This window comes from Trichosurus vulpecula, chromosome 7 (genome assembly GCF_011100635.1).
Source record: "Trichosurus vulpecula isolate mTriVul1 chromosome 7, mTriVul1.pri, whole genome shotgun sequence".
Taxonomy (NCBI): domain Eukaryota; kingdom Metazoa; phylum Chordata; class Mammalia; order Diprotodontia; family Phalangeridae; genus Trichosurus; species Trichosurus vulpecula.
In genome coordinates this window covers 110,636,442-110,659,852 of record NC_050579.1, presented here as the reverse complement: position 1 = coordinate 110,659,852, position 23,411 = coordinate 110,636,442, and the positions used below count along the sequence as shown (strand labels likewise).

Genomic DNA, 23,411 nt, shown 5'->3' with positions numbered 1-23,411 from the left:
AAAAGTGTTCTTTTTTGATTGCTACAGAATAGTAACTAAGTGTAGGCTTCACATTTTATTGATGATCTATTTATGTAAAAATAAGCAACACTTATTAGAGAAGGGTTTTTTTTGGTATTGTTTTTAGGAGTCCTTAAAAGATTTTTTTTGGCCAAGGGACAAGGACTAGGACAAGGACAAGAAATAATACTCTTAGTTTTTTTTCAAAGTTCCTCCAGAATATGGTAGGGGACAAGGGCATCATTGCCAGATGTTACAGCTGGGATGAAGGTTCTGAAGGGAGATAATATGTTCCATATCCTCAACAGGAGATTAAGCAGAAGATATAGGGATGCAATGGAGTGGAAACTTGAAGGCCAAATGTGAGGGAGTAGGCAAAAGTGGAAACCAAGCCTGAAATGAGTTTGAAGAGAGAGAACACCATGGAAAGCAGACATAACTACAGCCATTCCTTGACATTCATGGGTGTTTGGGGAGCTGAACCCCTACAAATGTGAAAAACTGTGAATAACTGTAGGACCTACCCCCCAAATTTATTTTTAATAATTCTGATTATATTTATTTAACATTTAACACACAAACAAGTAAAACAACATATTGCACCCATAAAAAGTAGCAGTTTCTACATGAGAGAGAGTAGTATCTTGCACACTAGGCAGAGTCTTTGCAGGTGCAGTATAGATGCAGCAACTACTTCATGGATTTCCTTCTCCAATGAAAAGCACAGGATACAGTGATCACTGGGAGAAAATAACATGATTGGGTCTGGATGATAGAGGGACAAAGAGGAGGCATTCCCAAGAGAGTACACAGGTCGTAGTTCTTTAGTGCACTGAAACTTTTAACAAAATTTTACTGTTTATAATAAATTTATATATGTATACTTATGATAGTAAATGATAAAATAGATTAATATATACAATATCATGCATTTATGACTTACTAAGATTTTTTTTCCTTACTTATGCACATTGTCTGGGATTTTTTGCAGTATGCTGCAAATCTCCAAAAATTCATATTTAATTATCAGTTGCCCACCCCGCCCCAGATAACCAAAACTGCCAGTGTGAAACCCAGGAATGTTGAGTATGATTGTAGATGGGCCAGAACAAAGACAGCATAGCCAGTAGTGAAAAATGACCATGTATTTGGAAGCAGAGGAGCTTTTCAACAATAAAGACATGTCATTAGGGTGGCTTATTAGGATGGAATGCTAGAGCATAAGGGCATTTTAAAGGAGCCCCACTGCTGAAAAAAGAATATTTCTTTATTCTTCAAGAGATCACACTAAGAATGTGTCTTTTTCCTGGATACAGAATTGATTAGGTAGGAATCCTGAGATGATGCCTATATATAGCTCTTCTAGGTCTTAAAAAGGAGAAGGGGCTGCAAAGAAACTGTAGAAAGTATTATGTGTATATGTGTTTTTTTTAGAGTTGGATCAGTATTAAAAAGGCTGCAGTGAAACACACACACACATTACCATAAAGGACTGTGGGGGAGCTGTTTCCTAGTACTATAATTGTTTCCTTTTTCTTCTGGACACTTTTCTTCTCTTATGCAATCTAGCATATCATTATAACATCATCTTTTTTGACTGCTGCTTCACACCTCAGTCACACTAATGACTCATATTGAACTTGCACCATACTGAAACTTCCAGATCTTTACTATCAGAAAGCTTTTCTAGCTGAACTTTAAAAATCTTGTACTTCTGAAGTTAAGTTTTGAAACCCAAGGACTGAACTTCTCATTTATCCTCATTGAATTTCATTTTATTCCATTTGGCCCATTATTTTAGCTTGTCAAGATCTTTTTGGCTCCTGGCTCTAATCCAACATGCTTGAGATCCTCCCCAGCTTTGAGTAACTGCATATTTGATAAGCATGTCATCTATGATAAAAGATTAAAATGTGGAACAGACTGTGTCAGGACAGTGTGATGCATATTCCATTATGGATCTCTCTCCATGCTGAGACAGAAAGGTTAACAATTACTCTTTGGTCTGGTCATTTAGTCAGTTCTCGGTCTACCTACTAGTTTGTCATTCGATTAAGCTAGGGTAGGTTCAGATTCAGATCCGCACTGGCAATAAGACATACTCCCAACAGAATAGTTTTTATTGAAAGACAGGGAAATGCTACATTGACCCCACAACCACATTAATCAACAATTCCTAACAAACACAGTGACAGAGACAAAGACACAGATGACATAGATGCATCATCTCTCAGGGGAATGCTAGCACTTAATCCTTTCAAAGCTGAGGGGAACCCGGTTTACACAGCTCGATTAAGGCCTCCAAAGGGAAGGTAGTCCCAGGCAAAGCGTCCTCTCCATGGGTGAGATCCAACGTGATTCACCCACATGGTGATTTTTATAGGACCCTGAACAAAGAAAGTTTTTTGCCGCCACAGTTTCTCCCTCCCACCCCCATTCCTAAGAACTGGCTAGGTTCTTAGAAGGTAATGTAATGTTTCCTATTCTTGTCCTAACCCTAATATATACAGGGGAGAAACAAAATCCAAATTCTTATTTTCTAAGGGGAAACTTTGAGTGGGGTCCAAATAAGCTAAATTCTTATGTTCCCAAAAGCAATGCTACATGGGATCATCAACCATGGACTTTACAGAATGAGGCTCCTAAAATAAGGCCAGCCCTTCTCATTAGGCACAATTGATAAACATGGCATATACCTAGTTCGTTGTGTAACACAGTATTTTTCATGTAATAAATTTTTTAAAAATTAGATTGAAATTCTACATCATGCCACAAGGACAGTATGTACAAATTTGTGAAATTCTGTATTGAAATATGAGTTTACAATGTGTAATATTGGTGATCTATTAGTATTGCTATCCTGTCAAATAAAAGGAAATCAGGTTAGTCTGCCATGAGCTGTTCCTGATGAAGCCTTGATAGGTTTTAGTGGCCACTACTTCCCTTCCTCAAAAGGCATTCCTTTATCAATGTTTTCTTGAACTATGCTAGATAGTACAATGGATAGAGGTCAGGAAGACTCATCTTTCTGAGTTCAAATGTGACCTCAGACACTTACCAGCTCTGTGACTCTGAATAAGTAGCTTAATCCTTTTGCCTCAGTTCCTTCTCATAAAATGAACTGGAGAAGGAAATGGCAAACCACTCCACTATCTTTGCCAAGAAAATCCCAAATAGCGTCACAAAGAGTCAGACATGACTAAAACAACTGAAAAACAACTTCCCTTTTTCAAAAGCCATCCGTTTATCAATGTTTTCTTGAAATAGGCTAGGAACAAAAGGTTAGCCTTCCTATTCTTATTTTTTAAAAATTTATGTTTCGATCTGTATTCAGACACCATCGGTTCTTTCTCTGGGGATGGATAGCATCTTTCATCATGTCTTTCAGAGTTGTCTTGAATCATTGTTTTGCTGAGAATAGCTAAGTCATTTACAGCTGATCATCTTACAATATTATTGTTACTTTGTACACAGTACCTTTCCCTTTGCATCAGTCCATGCAAATGTTTCCAGGTTTTTGAGAGCATCCTGCTTGTCATTTCTTATAGTATGATAGTATTCCATCATAATCACATACCACGACTTGTTCAGCCATTCCACAATTGATGAGTATCCTCTCAACTTCTAATACGCCCAGAAAAGAACTGCTATAAATATTTTTGTAATAGGTTCTTTTCCTTTTTGTTTTTTGTCTCTTTTGGGAAACAGACCTAGTAGTGGTATTGCTAGGTCAAAGGGTATGGGTGATTTTATAGCCCTTTGAGCATAGTTCTAAATTGCTCTACAAAATGGTTGAATCAATTCACAACTCCACCAACAGTGCATCAAAGTCTCATTTTTCCATTTCCCCTCCAACATTTGTCATTTACCTTTTCTGTCCTATTAGCCAATCTAATAGGTATGAGGTTAATTTGCATTTCTCCAATCTATAGTGAGAGTATTTTTTCATGTATCTATTGATACCTTTGATTTTTTCATCTGAAAACTGTTCATATCTTTTGATCATTTATCAATCGGGGAATGGCTCTTATTTTTATAAATTTGACTCAGTTCTCTGTATGTTTGGTAAATGAGGCCTTTATCAGAGAAACTTGCTTCAAAATGTTTTTCACAGTTACTATTGCTAACTGTCTTTCCCTCTATCCTATTTCCCCCCTCCCAATTCATTCTATTCTCTTTCTCCTTTCAGCCTGTCCCTCCTCAAAAGTGTTTTGCTTCTGACTGCCCCCTCCCACTTTTCCCTCCCTTTTATCACCGGCCCACCCCCACCCTCCTTTCTCTTATCCCCCTCTTCTCCTACCTGCCTGTAGGGTAAGGTAGATTGTTATACCCAGTTGTATGTGTATGTTATTCCTTCTTTGAGCCAATTCTGATGAGAATAAGGTTCACTCACTCACTCTCACCTCCCCCCCTTCCCCTCCACTGCAAAAGCTTTTTCTTGCCTCTTTTAAGTGAGATGTTTTACCCTATTCTACCTCTCTCTTTGTATTTCTTCCAGTACATTCTTCTCTCACCCCTTAATGTTATTTTTAGATATCATCCCTTCATATTCAACTTCCTCCTGTGCCCTCTATCTATATATGCTTCTTCTAGCTACCCTAATAATGAGAAAGGTCTTATGAGTTACAAGTATCATCTTCTCATGTAGGAATGTAAACAGTTTAAATTTATTAAGTCCCTTATGATTTACCTTCCCTGTTTACCTTTTTATGCTTCTCTTGAGTTTTGTATTTGGAAGTCAAATTTTCTATTCAGGTCTGGTCATTTTATCAAGAATACTTGTAAGTTCTCTATCTCATTGAATGTGTATTTTCTCCCTGACAGATTATATGTAGTTTTGCTGGATAGGTGATTCTTAGTTGTAAATCTACCCCTTTTGCCCTCCAGAATATCATATTCTAAGCCCTTTGATCCTTTAATGTAGGAACTGCTAAATCTTCTGTTATCCTTACTGTGGCTCCATGATAACTTGAATTATTTCTTTTTGGCTACTTGCAATATTTTCTCCTTGACCTGGGAACACTGGAATTTGGCTATAATATTCTTGGGAGTTTTAATTTTGGGATCTCTTTCAGGAGGTGATCAGTGGATTCTTTCCATTTCATTTTGCCCTCTGGTTCTAGAATATCAGGGCAATTTTCCTTGATAATTTCTTGAAAGATGATGTTTAGGTTCTTTTTTGATCATGGCTTTCAGGTAGTCCAATAATTTTAAAATTCTCTCTCCACAATCTATTTTCCAGGTCATTTGTTTTTCCAGTGAGATATTTCACAGTCTTCTTTTTTTTTCATTCCTTTGGTTTTGTTTTATTGTTTTTTGATTTCTCATAAAGTCATTAGCTTTCACTTACTTCATTCTAATTTTTAAAGAATTCTTTTCTTCAGTGAGCTTTTGGACCTCCTTTTCATTTGGCTAATTCTGCTTTTTTAGGCATTTTTCTCCTTGTTGGCTTTTTGGACTTCTTTTACCATTTGGCCTAGTCTGTTTTTTAAGGTGTTATTTTCTTCATTATTTTTTTTGTGTCCCTTTTACCAAGCTGTTGACTAGGTTTTCATGATTTTCTCGAATCACTCTCATTTCTCTTCCCAGTTTTTCCTCTCCTCCTCTTATTTGACTTTCAAAGTCCTTTTTGAGCTCTTCCATGACCTGAGATCAATTCATATTTTTCTTGGAGGCTTTGGATGTAGGAGCTTTGACTTTAGTAGCTTCTTCTGAGTATATGTTTTGATCTTTCTTGTCACCATAATAACTTTCAATAGTCAGAGTCTTTTTCAGCTGTTTGCTCATTTCCCCAGCCTATTAGTTAACTTTTAACTCTGTTAAAGTAGGACTCTGCTTCCAGGGTGGAAGGTTCACTGTCCCAAGCTTCAGGGGTTTTGTGCAGCTGTTTTCAGAGATACTTCTAGGGACCTTTAAATTTTCAGTTCTTTCAAGGTGGTATGATCTAAGGAGAGAGCTGTTTGCTCCTCTTCTGGCCTGTACTCTGATCTATGAGTGGCCATAAGCACTCTTTTCTGCCCTGGAACTTCTAGGAGGGTTCTGCTCCACTGCTGCCACAAGCTCTGCTATGCTAATCCTCTCCCTCCCTCTGGGACTGGCACCCAGGATTGCAACCTGGATCCAAGTATGGGCGAAGAAACAGAGTCCTGCCTCAGTGCTAGCAAAAAGACCCCTGTAATCTCCTTCTTACCAGTTGTTCTACTCCCTTACTGTGTGTGGGCTGAGAGCTCTGGAAACTGCCACTGAAGCTGCTGCTACTAATTCAGTTCCTCTGAAGGCCTGTTTCTGGTTTGCTAGCACCAGGACTGTGCTGAAATGGCCTGTGCTCCTCTCTCACCCAGTGTGGCAGACTTTTCCTGCTGACCTTCTAAATTGTCTTTGTTGTCTGTGGACTGAGAGGTCTGGAAACTGCCACTGCTGCCAGTGATTCAGTTGCTCAGAGGCCTGCTCCAGGTTTACTGAGGCCAGGTCTGTGCTGTACTCCTCTCTCACCCTGGTGCAACAGACCTTTCCTGCCAGCCTTCCAAGTAGTCTTGGGCTGGAGATTTGTTTCACTCCAAATGTTTAGGGGTTCTGCTGCTCTAGAATTTGTTTAGAGTCATTTTTTAAAGGTATTTGGAGGGGTTTGAAGGAGAATGTGGGCTAGTCCCTGCCTTTACTCTGCCATCTTGGCTCTGCCTCCCTTATTTTAAAATTTTGTTGATATCTTTTGTTTTTATACCACTTTATTTCCCAAATATATTCCTCTCCCCCTCTCTAATCTAGAGAGCCATCCCTTGTAACAAAAAAAGTAGAAATTGAAAGGGACAATTCTGATTACCTGATTAACGTTCAGGCTGATAGGGTGTAGGTGAGAAATCAGTCTCTGACTCATCTGTTTTACTGGAAATTGTGTTAAATCTCACATAGATCAGGGTTATAAGGAATGAGAATTGGAGCAGTAATGAGGATGAGAATTACAAACTCTGATTTAAAAAAAAAAGCTTCTAGTTTATCCTATTTCTGCCACCTAGAGCATGGTTTCCTCCACAAAGGAGTTGGAAGCAGGCTTTCACCATCAAAGAATTGGGAATCTTCAAGAGAAGTTTGGATAACAAACTGATTAGTCATTTTAACAATAGTTGTTAAGTATGAGGGCCAAGGGAGCCAATTCAGAGATCCTCTTCACAATAGTGTTTAATCAGTTGAGAGAGATTCCAGAGGACTTGCATTTTGCAAAGTAAGTTCAATCATTTAGAAGCTCCAGACGACACCTATTTATAATGTCCCTTATTATGTGGAGTTACACAAGATTAAATGTAATAGCTGAGTTAAGGGAGGGAGGGAGACATAGTTAATAAAACCTTTCTATTAAAAAGAGTTGGCAGTTTTCTTGGATTATAATTTCAATGTGAGTTAAAGTATGGCATGATAGTCAAGAAAAAACAAAAACAAAATAACCTTAATGATACAATAAAAGAGGCATAGTATCCAAAACCTGTGATTTCATATCCATGTGGGCAGCTCCTGGTGCAGACATTCCCTTTACTAATGCTGATTGGCAACTTATCTGTAACTTGAGTTGTCTGTTGCATTGAGAAGTTAAGCAATTTGTCCATGGTTAACACAGATTGTTTCGGAAGCAAAACTTGAACCCAGGCTTTCCTGATGCCAAGATCATCTACTTTATCCATGATGTGCCTATATAATATCCTTATGCCTCTTAATTCTAAACTGGAATCTAGAATGAAAGCAGTAGTAGTTCCTTTATATTTTTCCCTGGGGAGGACACATTTAGAATACCACTACTAGGTCTGTACCCCAAAGAGATTAAGAAAAAAGGAAAAGGACCTATTGGCACAAAAATATTCATAGTAGCTTTTTTGTGGTGGGAAAGAATTGGAAATTGAGGGCATGCCCCTCAACTGGAGAATGACAGAACAAGTTGTGGTATATGACTGTGTTGGAATTCTTTTGTGCTATAAGAAGTGCTGGAGCAGTATGTTTCAGAAAAAGCTGAGAAGATTTATATGAACTGAAACAAAGGTAAAGTGAGCAGAACCAGAACATTGTACACAAATAACAGCAGTATTGTACAATGATCAACTGTGAATAACTTTGCTACTCTGAGCAATGCAGTGATCCAAGATAATTTTAAAGAACATATGATAAAAAATGCTATCCACCTCTTAAATCTGAATGCAAATATATATTTCACTTTCCTTTTTTTGGTCTGTGTTCTCTGTTGCAATATGGCTAATATGGAAATATGTTTTTCATGACTTTACATGTATAATCTATATCAAATGGTTTGCCTTCTCAAGAAGAGGGGAAGGGAGAAGGGAATTTGAAACTCAAAATTTTAAAAACAAATGTTTAAATTTCTTTTACATGTAATTGAGAAAAATCAAGTAAAATAAAAGGAAAATGATTTCAATTTCAAAATAATTTAATTTAATTTAAAAATATTCAGTTAGTTCTCTAAGTTCTGGGTCTGAAAGTTATTACATCATTCTCATAACACACTTGAGTTTGGTTCTGTAAACTATAAATGAAGAAACTAAGCACCAGGAAACAAAATTACCTGTTACTGGGCACAACTAACAAGCTTGGTGGAAAGAGCAGGGCCTAAATCCTAGTTTTCTACTGACTGTGTCTGGTATTCTTTACAATATCTTCAGAATTACATTGTTAATAACTAGGGAGGCTAAATTCTCAAGGTTGCAAAGTTTTATCTTTTCAAAGCTGGAAGTGTTGTAACTGACTTTCCTTTATTGAAAAAGACAAAGATAACATTTTATTTTTTAAAGTTTATTTAATATATTTAGTTTTCAGCGTTGATTTTCACAAGAGTTTGAATTACAGATTTTCTCCCCATTTCTACCCTCCTGCCCACTCCAAGATGGCGTATATTCTGGTTGCCCCATTCCCTAGTCAGCCCTCCCATCTGTCACCTTACTCTGCTACCATCCCCCTTTCCCTTCTTCTCTTGTAGGGCAAGATAAATTTCTGCGCCCCATTGCCTGTGTACCTTATTTCCTAGTTGCATGCAAAAACTTTTTTTTGTTGTTTTTGAATGTCTGTTTTTAAAACTTGGAGTTCCAAATTGTCTCCCCTCTTCCCTCCCCACCCACCCTCCCTAAGAAGGCAAGCAATTCAACATAGGCCACATGTGTATCATTATGTAAAACCCTTCCACAATACTCATGTTGTGAAAGATTAACTATGTTTTGCTCCTTCCTAACCTATCCACCTTTACTGAATTTTCTCCCTTGACCCTGTCCCTTTTCAAAAGTGTTTGTTTTTGATTACCTCCTCCCGCTGTCTGCCCACCCTTCTATGGTCCCCCCTTTTTTATCTTCTTCTTCCTCCTTTCCTGTGGGGTAAGATACCCAATTGAGTGTGTACGGTATTCCCTCCTCAGGTCAAATCTGATGAGAGCAAGATTCACTCATTCCCCCTCACCTGCCTTCTCTTCTCTTCCTACAGAACTGCTTTTTCTTGCCACTTTTATGCGAGATAATTTACCCCATTCTGTCTCTCCCTATCTCCCTCTCTCAATATATTCCTCTCTCATCCCTTAATTTGATTTTATTTCTTTTAGATATCTTCCCTTCATCTTCAACTCACCCTGTGCCCTCTCCCTCCCTCCCTCCCCCCCCCCCGCCCCCCCCCTGTCTCTCTCTCTGTCTCTCTCTCTCTCTCTCTCTATATATATATATACACACATACATGTATACATACATACATACATACATACATACTCACATATACATATATATATACATAAACACACACATATATATGTATATATGCATATTCCCTTCAGCTACCCTAATACTGAGGTCTTGTGAATCATACACATCATCTTTCCATGTAGGAATGTAAACAAAACAGTTCAACTTTAGTAAGTCCCTTGCAATTTCTTTTTCTTTTTCTTGATTACCTTTTCATGCTTCTCTTGATTCTTATGTTTGAAAGTCAAATTTTCTATTCAGCTCTGGTCTTTTCACTGAGAAAGCTTGAAAGTCCTCTATTTTATTGAAAATCCATATTTTGCCTTGCAGCACGATACTCAGTTTTGCTGGGTAAGTGATTCTTGGTTTTAATCCGAGCTCCATTGACCTCCAGAATATCGTATTCCAAGCCCTGCGATTTCTTAATGTAGAAGCTGCTAGATCTTGGGTTATTCTGATTATGTTTCCACAATACTCAAATTATTTCTTTCTGGCTATTTACAGTATTTTCTCCTTGATCTGGGAGCTCTGGAATTTGGCGACAATATTCCTAGGAGATTTCTTTTTGGGATCTATTTGAGGAGGCAATCTGTGGATTCTTTCAATTTCTATTTTGCCCTGTGGCTCTAGAATATCAGGGCAGTTCTTCTTGATAATTTCTTGAAAGATGATATCTAGGCTCTTTTTTTGATCATGGCTTTCAGATAGTCCAATGATTTTTAAATTATCTCTCCTGGATCTATTTTCCAGGTCAGTGGTTTTTCCAATGAGATATTTCACATTGTCTTCCATTTTTTCATTCCTTTGGTTCTGTTTTATAATATCTTGATTTCTCATCAAGTCACTAGCTTCCACTTGCTCCAATCTAATTTTTAAGGTAGTATTTTCTTCATTGGTCTTTTGGACCTCCTTTTCCATTTGGCTAATTCTTCCTTTCAAGGCATTCTTCTCCTCATTGGCTTTTTGGAGCTCTTTTGCCGTTTGACTTAGTCTATTTTTTAAGGTGTTGTTTTCTTCAGTATATTTTTCAGTATTTTTTTGGGCATCCTTTAGCAAGTCATTGACTTGTTTTTCATGGTTTTCTCGCATCCTTCTCATTTCTCTTCCCAATTTTTCCTCTACTTCTCTAACTTGCTTTTCCAACTCCTTTTTGAGCTCTTCCATGGCCTGAGACCAGTTCATGTTTTTCTTGGAGGCTTTTGGTGTAGGCTCTTTGACTTTGTTGACTTCTTCAGGCTGTGTGTTTTTGTCTTCTTTGTCACCAAAGAATGATTCCAGAGTCTGAGACTGAATCTGTGTGCGTTTTCACTGCCTGGCCATATTCCCAGCCAACTAATTTGACCATTGAGTTTTTCAGCAGGGTATGACTGCTTGTAGAGTTAAGAGAACTATGTTCCAAGCTTGGGGGGATGCGCCAGCTCTGCCCCACCAGCACTCCTCCTTCCCCAAGAACCCCCAACCCAGACTGGACTTAGATCTTCAGCAGGCTTTTCACTCCTGCTCTGATCCACCACTTAATTCCTCCCACCAGGTGGGCCTGGGGCCGGAAGCAACTGCAGCTGTAGTTCTGTAGCTACCCTACCTCCACTGCCCCAGGAGCGGTGGCTGAACTGCGAACTCCTTTTTTCACTCTGTCCCCAGCATCTTTTTCCACTAACCTTCTCTGTTGTCTTTGGTGTCTGTAGGTTGAAAAGTCTGGTAACGGCTGCAGCTCACTGATTCAGGATGCTAGGGCACATTCCGCCAGCTCCTGGTGTGGTTGGTCTGCGCCGCCCACGCTGGGCTGTGCTCTGCTCCGCTCTGCTCCCAGCTCCGTGTGGGATAGACCTCACCCAGAGACCATCCAGGGTGTCCTGGGCTGGAGCCCTGCTTCCCTCTGCTCTTTTGTGGGTTCTGCAGTTCTAGAATTGGTTCAGAGCCATTTTTTTTATAGGTTTTTGGAGGGACTTGGCGGGGAGTTCATGCTAGTCCTTGCTTTCCAGCCACCATCTTGCCTCCCAAGTTAGTCTATTTTTTTAGTGTTGTTTTCTTCAATATTTTTTTCAGTATTTTTTTGGGTCTCCTTTAGCAAGTCATTGACTTGTTTTTCATGGTTTTCTTGCATCATTCTCATTTCTCTTCCCGATTTTTCCTCTACTTCTCTAACTTGCTTTTCCAACTCCTTTTTGAGCTCTTCCATGGCCTGAGACCAGTTCATGTTTTTCTTGGAGGCTTTTGGTGTAGGCTCTTTGACTTTGTTGACTTCTTCAGGCTGTATGTTTTGGTCTTCTTTGTCACCAAAGAAAGATTCCAAAGTCTGAGACTGAATCTGAGTGCGTTTTTGCTGCCTGGACATCTTCCCAGCCAACTTACTTGACCCTTGAGTTTTTCGTTGGGGTATGACTGCTTGTAGAGCAAAGAGTACTTTGTTCCAAGCTTGAGGGGATGCTCTGTTGATTTCAGAGCTCTTTGTATACCGCCAGCTCTGCCACAGCAGCACTCCTCCTTCCCCAAGAACCACCAACCCAGACCTGACCTTAAGCAGGCTCTGCACTCCTGCTCTGATGCACCACTTAATTCCTCCCACCAGGTGGGCCTGGGGCCAGAAGTAACTGCAGCTATAGTTCTGTAGCTGCACCACCCTTGCTGCCCCTGGGGTGGTGGCCGAACCCCAAACTCTGTCCCTCGCAGCTTTTTCCACTAACCTTCTCTGTTGTCTTTGGTGTTTGTAGGTTGAGAAGTCTGATAACTCCCACAGCTCACTGATTTATGGCACTAGGGCCTGTTCTGCCCAGCTCCCTGTCTGGTTGGTCTTGCCACCACCCACGCTGAGCTGCACTCCCCTCCGCTCTGTGCAGGATAGACCTCATCCAGCGACCATCCAAGCTGTCCTGGGCCGGATCCCTGCTTCCCTCTGCTATTTTGTGGGTTCTGCAGTTCTAGAATTTGTTCAGAGCCATTTTTTATAGGTTTTTGGAGGGAACTGGCGGGGAGCTCATGCAAGTCCCTGCTTTCTAGCTGCCATCTTGGCTCCACCCCCCAAAAGATAACATTTTAAAGCCTTGGTATATTTATTTCCAAATTTTATATTCCCAATTTGGCAGTCCACAATGAAAAGCTTCTTAAGGAAATCCACCATGAAATCAGGTATTAAGAAAGTTTTATTATAAATTGTACTTAATCATCTATTTAAATTTCAAAACTCTCATGACTCCTATGAAATCATAAATTTAGTTCTTATAGATGTCTCAAAGACAAGAGAGTCTTTTTTCCTTTCTTTTTCTTTGTTTCTAATTGGCCAGATCAGGAGAAATTAACAAGTATCGATAAAAATAACTGCTCAAATATCAAAGTTTTAGAAGATAAGAAACTTCTTATTGAAGAAATCTCTTTTCTTGACTCCAATGTATTGTAAAAGTGGATAGGCTTACCCCCTTCTTACTGAAGAGTTAGTGACAAATTAAATAGGCATTGATGTGCAAATATTTATGCACTCATCCGTGTAGAGACACTAAAGTTTTAGTTGCCTTAAGTATATGGATTTTTCTGCTGATAGGTAAGCTTAACAGAGAAGGAATGAGGGATAAGTAGGTAGAGAACACTGTTCTCAGCTCTATCTTTAGCTCAATTTTTGTCCTTGTTCAAACTCGTGCTATGCCAAGGAGGATCTCAGGAGTATTTTTTAAAAAAATTTTATTTTTTTCTAAATTACATGTAAAAAAATTAAATGTTTTTTTTTAAAATTTTGAGTTTTAAATTCTTTCCCTCCTTTCCTTCCCCTCTCTTTGAGAAGGCAAACCATTTGATGTAGATTATACATGTAAAGTCATGAGAAACATATTTCCATAGTAGCCATATTGCAAAAGAGAACAGAGACCAAAAAAAAAATAAAAAGGAAAGTAAAAAGTATATATACTTTAATCTTTATTCAGACTTAATCAGTTCTTTATCTGGAGGTGGATAGCATTTTTCATCATAAGTCCTTTGGAATTGTCTTGGATCACTGTATTGGTCAGAGTAGGAAATTGATCATTGTATAATATTGCTGTTACTTGTGTACAGTGTTCTAGTTCTGCTCACTTCACTTTGTTTCAGTCCATATAAATCTCAGGTTTTTCTGAAACATACTTCTCCATCATTTCTTATAGCACAAAAGAATTCCAACACAATTGTATACCACAACTTGTTCTGGGCATGCCCTCAATTTCCAGTTCTTTCCCACCACAAAAGAGCTACTACATTCTTGTATAAATAGGTCCTTTTCCTTTTTTTCTTAATCTTTTTGGGATATAGACGTAGTCATGGTACTGGTAGATCAAAGGGTCTGGAAAGTTTTACAGTCGTTTAAGCGTAGTTCCAAATTGTTCTCCAGAATGGTTGGATCAATTTATAACTCAGCCAACTAATGCAACAGTGCACTAATGTCCCAGTTTTTCCACATCCTGTCTAACAATTGTCATTTTCCTTTTCTGTCATATTAGGCACACTAATAGGTATGAGGTGGTACCTCGGAGCTGTTTTAATTTGCATTTCTCTAATCAATAGCGATTTAGAGCATTTTTATATGACTATTAGTAGCTTTGATTTCTTCTTCTGAAAACTGCCTTGTTTATATCCTTTGACAATTTATCAGTTGGGGAATGATTTGTATTCTTAAAATTTTGACTCAGTTTTCTATACATTTGAGAAGTAAGGCTTTTATCAGAGAAATTTCTGATAATTTTTCTCCCAGTTCTCTGCTTTCCTTCTAATCTTGGCTGCATTGGTTTTGTTTGGGCAAACACTTTTTAATTTAATGTAGTCAGAATTATCCATATTATATCCCATAATGCTCTCCATTTCTTCTTTGGTTATAAATTCTTTCCTCATTTGTATATGAGGAAAATTTGTATGACAGATAAAGTATTCCATGCTCCTCTAATTTGTTTATAATATCATCCTTTATGTCTAAATCATTGTAACACTAACGTTACTAGCAACTGCTGTGGAGGTGTAAGGTCAGTAACACTAGCATACAAGAGGGCTGCTAGCACAGGTTCTTTGATCTGCTTTTCTGAAGGAAAACAACTTAAAGAAGTTTACAATCTCACTTTAATTAAACATACATATATCACTCACTTAGTTCAGGGGGAAAAGTCAGCACCCTGAACTTCAGAGAAAACACAAGCAGGAATTACAAGCGCGAATTAACACAAATCAACAGACAGGGCTTTTTGCTATCTGAACAAAGCTATACATACATAGTTACCAAAGAGAGAAGCACCAACTTCTGGGTTTTCAAAGTTGGGGAGACTCCTTAATGGCTACTCAGAGTCTCATCTGGCTACATCATACAAACACTCTTCCCATAAGTGATCCCCAAAGCAAAATTCTAACCTCATAGTATATGTACACTTCTTCAGGGTCAGAGGGCATCACAACCCTCCAGCTCTAACTGCTCTTTCTGTTCCATCCCCTCCCTTTCCACTCATTCAGCAAGCTCCTCCCACCATAGGCTTCATGTAACTTAGGCTTCCATGTGACATAAGCAGGGCCTATTAATAGGTGGAAAGATCTTCAAATTTACAAAAATACATTAGCAATATAATCACAGACCCTTTTTGACTTTATCTTGGTATATTGTGTGAGATGTTGGTCTAATTTTTACCAAATTGCTTTCCAATTTTTCCAGCAATTTTTGTCAAGTAATGAGTTCTTGTCCCAAAAGCTTGGATCTTTTCATTTATCAAATGCTAGATTACTATGATAATTTACTAGTGTGTATTATATACCTAATATGTTCTGCTGATCCACCGCTTTATTTCTTAGCTTGTACCAGATTGTTTTGATGATTATCACTTTGTAGTACATTTTGAGATCTGGTACTTGTAGGCCACCTTGCTTCACATTTTTTTAATTGATTCCCTTGATAGTCTTGAACTTTTCTTCTTCAAGATGAATTTTGTCATTATTTTTTCTAACTCTGTAAAATAAGTTTTGGTAATTTTATTGGTATGACACTGAATAGTGAATTAATTTAGTTAGAATTGTCATTTTTATTATATTGGCTCAGCCTACTCATGAACAATTGGTATTTCTCCAATTGTTTATTATTTATGACTTTGTGTGAAAAGCATTTTCTAATTATATTTATATATTTCTGGGTTTGTCTTGACAGGTTGATTCCTAAGTATTTTATATTGTCTGTGGTTATTTTAAATGGAATTTCTCTTTCTATCTCTTTGATCTCAGGAGTATTTAATTCTAAATTAGATAGTTAATCTGTATCAGAGGGCTTTGATTTTGGCCCAGACATAGGCATAGAAAAGGGAAGACCTGTTCTTAGCCTTGAGACAGTCTACCTGGCTTTTGTTAAGCTGGTGTGGTGGCTGTCACTAGAGAGCTTTTAGCCTGCCTTCATCAGGATGAACTTTTTTCCATTATACCTTCGCAGACAGAAGCTTAGAAGGTTTGGGTGACTTTGAAGAGATGAACTCAGAAGATAACATCAAGGAACAATTCTTAGCAGTAACTATGTACCCAAGTAGCAACTGCAGAAATTGTAGTTGAGACTAAAGGGAACAGGAAAGTGACATCTTCAGCGGCAGAGCCCTGAACCTTTTGAGCAATTTATCCAAGAGAGTCTAAGGCCAGCAGGGCAATACACCACCAGAAATTATCTGCACAAGAGTCACCACAGATAATACAAAAGTTATTTAACTTTTCAGGGCTCCATGTCACCACATAGAACTTTCTCTCCTGGGTCTGTTTTATCTTTTTGTATTTCTTTGTCTTTTGGAGTTCTCAGTATTTAACCGGGAGTTATTGGGCTAGTCTGAAACAATTCATTTCTATTTTAAACAGGTTGGGGGGGTCCCCTTTTTTCCTTATGAGTTGTTTTCTAAATGGCTGGGGAGTGCCGCTTGCCTTGCATTTTTTTGTTTTTGTTTCCCCCTGCAGGCGACCCTAAAGTAGTAATCAAGAAGAAAAAAGGAAACCCTGTTGCAGAAACTGGTATGTCTGTTATGGGCCCATCTTCAGAACCCCTATTATTTTTCTTTCCCACATTTTTTCTTTTGGTTTGAAAACGACATTATAGCACAGAGGAAATTTATTACCAAAGTCCTGTTCATCACTGAGCCTTAAAAGTTAAATGTTTAGGAACATTTAATGTTCTCTGAATGTTCCATGAACATTAACAGAAGAAGGGTGGTGGTAAGGGGAGCATACAACTTATGCTGGGCAGGAGGCATTACCAAAAGTTAATTCCAAATTATTATCCCAAAACGACCGAACCAATTCACAGCTCCAACAACATATTAACCTATCTGTCTTCCTATGTGTTTTGTTTCTAAAACACAGGTTAATTTCTTCATCTCTTTTACAAGGCCAAAACTGGTCATCATTATACATCATTCTCTTTTATTGTTCTTTCCTTTATATTGTTGTAGTCATTTTATATATTATTTTGTTTTGGCTTACTTCACTTAGAATCAGTTCATACAAGTCTTTCCCAGTTTCTCTGAATTCTTCAATTTCATTGTTTCTTGTGGCATAGTAGTATTCCATTGCATTCATTTATACCACAATTTGCTTGGCCATCCTTCAGTTGATGATCGTCTACTTTGTTTCCAATTCTTTGCTACCCCACAACATGAGCGCAAGTGCACATGCATTCACAAAACTACTGTTATGAATATATGTACTTATCCATGTTATGTATGTATGTACCGGACCTTTCTATTTATCTTTGACAATGCCCAGCAATACGATTTCTGGATCAAAGGATATGAACACAGTCATTTTTCTTCCCACAAAATTACAAATTTCTTTCTTAATGGTTGAATCAATTAGCAGTTTCACCAACAATATATTCATGCGCATATCTTCCCATAGTCTCTCTAATGGTAAATATTTCTTTGTCATTTTGCCAGTTTGCTTGGAATGAAGTGAAACTTCAGATTTGTTATGATCTTAGCTTCTCTCAGTAGTGATTTGGAGGAATATTTCGTACAGTTGTTAATTATTTGTAAGTCTTGTTTTGAGATTTGTTTGGTCATATACTTTAATCATTTATCTATTGGGGAATGGATATTCTTTTTCTAAAATGTATGTTTATATTTGTTGTTTTTTAATGTAATCATCATTTCTAAATACATCCATCCTCTGTTCCCTTCCCAGAGATATGTTTTACCAAAAAAATTTTAAAAGAGAAAAATAGTTTGGCAAAATTAACATATATATCAACTAAGACTGACATTTTTATAGGAAATGTACTATATACACAGTCTTTCAATCTACGATGAAGAAAGAAAGGTCCATTCTCTCTCCACTTCATCTTCAGAGCCAAGATTGGTCATTATAATGTCACAGGGTCCAGTTTTAACTTTCGTCATTGTTAGTAATGGTGCTTATTGTTTTTGTGACTGTTTCATTTTGTCTCTGTTCATGTCTTCTCACACTTCTCTATTTTCCATATTCATAATTTCTTATTATTCTGTAGCATTCCATTAACTTCATGTACTTCAATTTATTTAGCTCCGAAAGGATTCTTTTTCATATGTATGTACATACATATATACATATGTATGTGTGTATATATTTGTCATTGTTAAGATTTTATATATTATATACATTAGAAAAATTTGATGCAAAACTTTCCTTAATTGACAATTTCCCTTCTTAGCCTAGCTGCCTTGATTTCGTTTGTCCAAAATTTTTCAATTTCAACTATATATGACTTTATAGCACATTCAGAAAAACATGAAGAATTAATTTCAATGGGATTTTCAGATGCCCATGGCTCCACTGATGGGCAAAAAATCACACCTACTGCCAAAACAACTCGAAAAGGTAAAGATAAAGGAGCTGACAAGGCAGAAAAAGAGAAGGCAGCTAAAGAAAAAGTGGCACCTAAAGTTGAACCTCAGGTAAGAATGATATTCCTCATTTGAAAAATTTTATGAAATGTGGATTTTGACAAGGCTTGGCCCTAAATGGGCAGGAATTGTGGTATCACATATGTAAATCCCCTATAGCTCTCATAATTCCAGTTTTCAAAATAGAGAAACTAAATTGTACATGTATGTGTACTACTCATCTTCTAGCAAATTGTTTCTGCGTGCCATGAGCCATTGAGAGGCAACTGAAGAGCACCAGGATAGTGAGGGCAGGCCTAGAGGGATAGGAGGAAGAGTCAATGCCAAAGAAAAATTTTCCCCCAGATCACAGTCTTGCTTAAGGCCACATCTGCTTGGTATAATCAGAATTTAAAATATTGGTTTTGGTTTTCAATAAAAATGGACCCTTCGCAGGACATTTTATTGAGAAAACTGCATATAATTAAATTGAAATTTTTACCTAAAAAGAGAAATTCCTCCTTAGTAAAGCAAGCAAATAAAAATTCATGAATTACCTAGTGTTTCTCCTAATCAGTTTCCATTCTCCAATTTCTCCTCCCTTTAATCCACGGATGCTAAAATATATTCTTCAAAGAACTGTTTTGACAGTGTCACTCTCCTACTCAGAACCCTTCAATGGTTCATTATTGCTTTTACAATAAAATACAAACTTCTCAGTCTGATATTTAAAGCCCTCCACAACCTGATTTTATCTTTCTTAACAACTTTACTCATTATTCCCCTTTATGTACTCTTAAGCCAAATTAGTAGCTGCTCCTTAGACCCAACATTCATGACCTTAGATCCACCTTCATAACTTTCCAGAAGACATCCTCCACCCTACCCCATACCTGCGATATACTCCTTGTTCATCTCTCTTTCAGAATTTCTATTTTCCTTCAAGACTCAGTTCAAGTGCTATCACTTCCTGTTACCTGTAATTTCTAGTGTATTTTCTATCAGATTTCCTTTTATTTTGCTTATCTGCATTCCATGTCATATCCCTAAAGAAAAATATAAGCTACTCAAGATGAAGGATTATTTTATTTTTGTAAGTATACTGTACATGTGGCAGTGCTATTATAGAGGTGTAGTCTTGTAGTCTTGGGGTCTTGGATTCAAGTCTTGCCCTTGTCATATATTAGCTGGTGCTCTGGACAAGTAACTTAACCACTCAGTACCCTCAGCAACTCTTTAAGATTGTAGGCTACAGAGAAATCACATTTCCTTTATTAAGTTTCCAGACTGAGCATTCCTCACCAGTGAAATCATAAGTTTGTAACAATCTCCCTTCTGCTGCCCCCACATCACCCCTCCCACTCCAGCCAAATCTGTTTCTAATGCAGTGCCTTGTACATATTAGGTGTTCAATAAATGTTTATTGAACTGTAAAGACTTAGAAAGCATTGTGTTGAATGCACTTTTTTTTCTTACATGGCACGTTATTATAACTCGCCCTTACCCTTAGGCAATTTCATTGACAAGATCCCAGGTTTCCAATAGCACAGCCTGTGCCAATTCAGAATAACACAGAGACTTTGGAAAAACTGTCACGAAAAACCCTAGCTCCTAGAATCACACTGCTCTGCTACAGAGGCTTACTCAAGTCCTCTTATTCTCCCTCTTTATGGTGCTATGCCTCCACATCCCAGTGTATCTCCCAGGATAAGTTTTAGTTAAAAAGTTCAGGCTTTCCTTACTTTTATGTGCTTTCTGCAGGCAGCTTTAGAATAAGAAGTGAATGTTTTCCTTAGGATTATTGGCAAAAGCTGTTGCCTTAGATCAACTGCTCTCTTTTGCTGATAGTGGCAATATCTTGATAATCATAATGTATGAGACCTAGGTTTCCTAATTTATTCACATGAAAAATCAAAATAAGATATACATGTACCATGTTATTTTTAGTTAAAAGAGTGTTAAAGATTTGCTAAATCCCCTTCATTCTTATTATTTTTTAAATTTCCCTTTGGTATTCTTGACTTTTTTTTCCTCCAGATGAATTTTATTACTACTTTCTATAGTCCTATTAAGTAACCATTTAGTAGTTTGTTTGGGTATGGAACTGAATCTATAGATTAATTTTGTATTGTAATTTTATTACATTACCGTGGCCCCATCATGACTAATTAAATATTAGCAATTATTTATATATTGTTTTATTTTCAGAAAGTGTTACCTAGTTATGTTCATGTAATTCTTGTGTCTTGGTAGGTGAATTCTCAGATATTTTATATATTCTGCAGTAATTTTAATGCATTTTTTCCATATCTCATCTTGATTTTTTTGATAATATGAAAACTGATGATTTGTATGAGTTTATTTCTTATCCTACTACTTTTTTGAAGTTATTGTTTCAATTAATCTTAGTTGAGTCTCTAGTGTTCTCTCAGTAAATCATATCATTTGCAAAATGCAATAATTTTGTTTCTTCTTTGCCTCTAGTCATTACCTTAAATTTTCTATTTCTCATTTTATTTCTGTAACTAGCATTTCTATAAGTATATCCAATAATAATGGTGATAACGGAAATGCTTGCTTTGCCCTTGGTATTATGGGAAAGTCCTTTAGCATTACTCCATTACGAATAATGCCTGTTCTTGGTTTAAAAAAGAGACTCTACAACATTAAGGAAAGGTCTACCTATCCTTTTAATGTTTTTAGCATAAATTTGGTATTGTATTTTGTCAAAAGCCTTTTCTGAATCTACTGATATGGTCATATAATTTGTATTATTTTTATTATTACAGTTCTCCTAATAATAAGTAACTCTGCATTTCTGGTCATAGGGTTTGGTATTTTAAATATATTGTTGCAGCTTCTTTGCTAATATTTTGTCCAATATTCTTGCATTGACATTTATGAGAGATAGTGGTCTGTTATTTTCTTCCTCTGCTTTATTTCTTCTTGGTTTAGGTAGTACCACCACTACTACAATATTTTCCCCCCAGAAAGATTTTGGAAGAATATTTTCTTTCTTTTCTGCAAACAAGTTGTGCGATACTGGAGTTAGATGTTTAAATGTTTGATAGAATTCAATTGCAGATCTATCTGTGTCTGGATTTTCTTTTTCATTTGTTCATATGTGGCTTTTCAATTTTATTTTGTGAAATTAAGTGATTTAAATGTTTTTTAATCTGTTAATCTAGACATTATTCATTTTTGTTAAAATATATTTCATTTGTTATCAACTTTATTGGTGTTTAATAGGGCAAAAGAAGTTTGTAATACTTTCTTTTATTTCCTCTTCATTTGTTGTGATTTCTTTTTCTTAATTTATTTTTGAGTGTGATAATTTGATTTTTTTATTATGTTTAGTTGGGTTTATTCATTGCCTTTCTAATTTTTAAGAAGTTGTATGTCCAGTTTGACGATCTCTTCTTTCTTTTGTTGATAAAAGTGTTTAAAGATGCAATTTTTCCTAATTACTTTTTTGACTATATTCCAAAAGTTTTGTTATATTGTCTCATCATAATTTCTGTTAATGACAGTTGTCTATTGATTTTCTATAAAGCTGAGAACTATGGGTACGACTTCATTTCCCATTTAGTAGTCACCATAATACTTTCCTAAAATTCTATTCTGGTCCCAAACTTTTTCTTGTTTATTTAAAATTTTTTTTTCTAAGGATGATAGATGTGTATTGAGGTCTCCAAATATTATACTTTTGTTGTGTATTATCCCATGCAATTTTATTATCTTTTCCTCTAAATAAGCAGAGACTATATTTCCTGCATATATATGTGCATATATATATGTATATATATATATGTACACAGATATTATTTCATCATATATCATGTCCTTAAAAACACAATGTAGTTTCCTTGCTTGGCTCCTTTAAGTATATCAGTTTTTATGGTTCTCTTGTCTAAAATCTTGATTTCCATGCCTGATTTTTAAAAAATCATCTGAAGAATAATAAATTCAGTTCCAACACATCATTTCAACTCTGTGTGAGTCTTTATATTTCAAGTATGAACTACTATTTTCATTCTGTAGTCATTTTGAATGGAATTTCTTTTTATATCTCATGGAATTTATTTTTGTATCCCATCTTGCTGCAATTTTTTCCAAGAAAAATCCCAGATCAATTGAACATATATCTCTCTATATCTATGTGTGTGTATGTGTGTGGATATATATATATATATCTATATATATATATATATGCATATGCATATATTTTCCATGTAGCCCCTCTGATGCTAGATCAGGAAACATGTGATAGCTTATTTAATTCCATAGTTAAGTGCTTTCAAAGATTGTGTCTCCTAGTCGTGGTAGATTCTATTCAGTCTCCTTTTCTCTCCCATGTGAATCTTATTACCTCTATTATTTTAGACTCATTTTGATTCCCTGTCCACACACATACCAGGGATGGGAATATCTTTATAGTTCAGCAACTTTATACCTTTCTGTCATATATTTCCAACTAGATATAGTCCATCTCTTTCCGCTAAGCTAGCACATATTTGACTTGACTGGTTGAAAGAAAGTAAGTTTATAATCATTCTTTACTAGTTTACCTCAAATAGTGGCCTACTCACTTTTCTAAAGGGAAATGTTCTGTTCAGTGAATTCTTCTGGGTTTTAGGGACAATGAGGAGACAATGCAGCATAGTGGAAAGTGGACTGAATTTGTTATTACAATATCTTGTACTGGTTTCCTGTTCTGCCACTTAATATCGTGTGACTTTGGGCAAGTGAATTTTCTGCTCTGGATTTCATTATCGTCACCTATAAAACCAGGGAATTAGTCCAAAAAACCTCCAAGACCCCTTCTGGCTCTGAGTCTATGATTCTAAGTTTGTTTTCACAAGCCCTAGAGAGGTAGATT

General features: G+C 36.7%; 1 protein-coding gene across 1 annotated transcript in view; it reads left to right on the top strand.

The window, feature by feature from the left end:
- ADGB (androglobin) overlaps positions 1-23,411 on the top strand; it is a 226,208-nt gene that overhangs the window by 189,299 nt on the left and 13,498 nt on the right. Inside the window, exons 31-32 of the mRNA XM_036768101.1 lie at positions 16,635-16,688; positions 18,423-18,604. Coding sequence (XP_036623996.1) covers positions 16,635-16,688; positions 18,423-18,604 — 236 coding nt within the window. The remainder of the gene's footprint in view (positions 1-16,634; positions 16,689-18,422; positions 18,605-23,411) is intronic.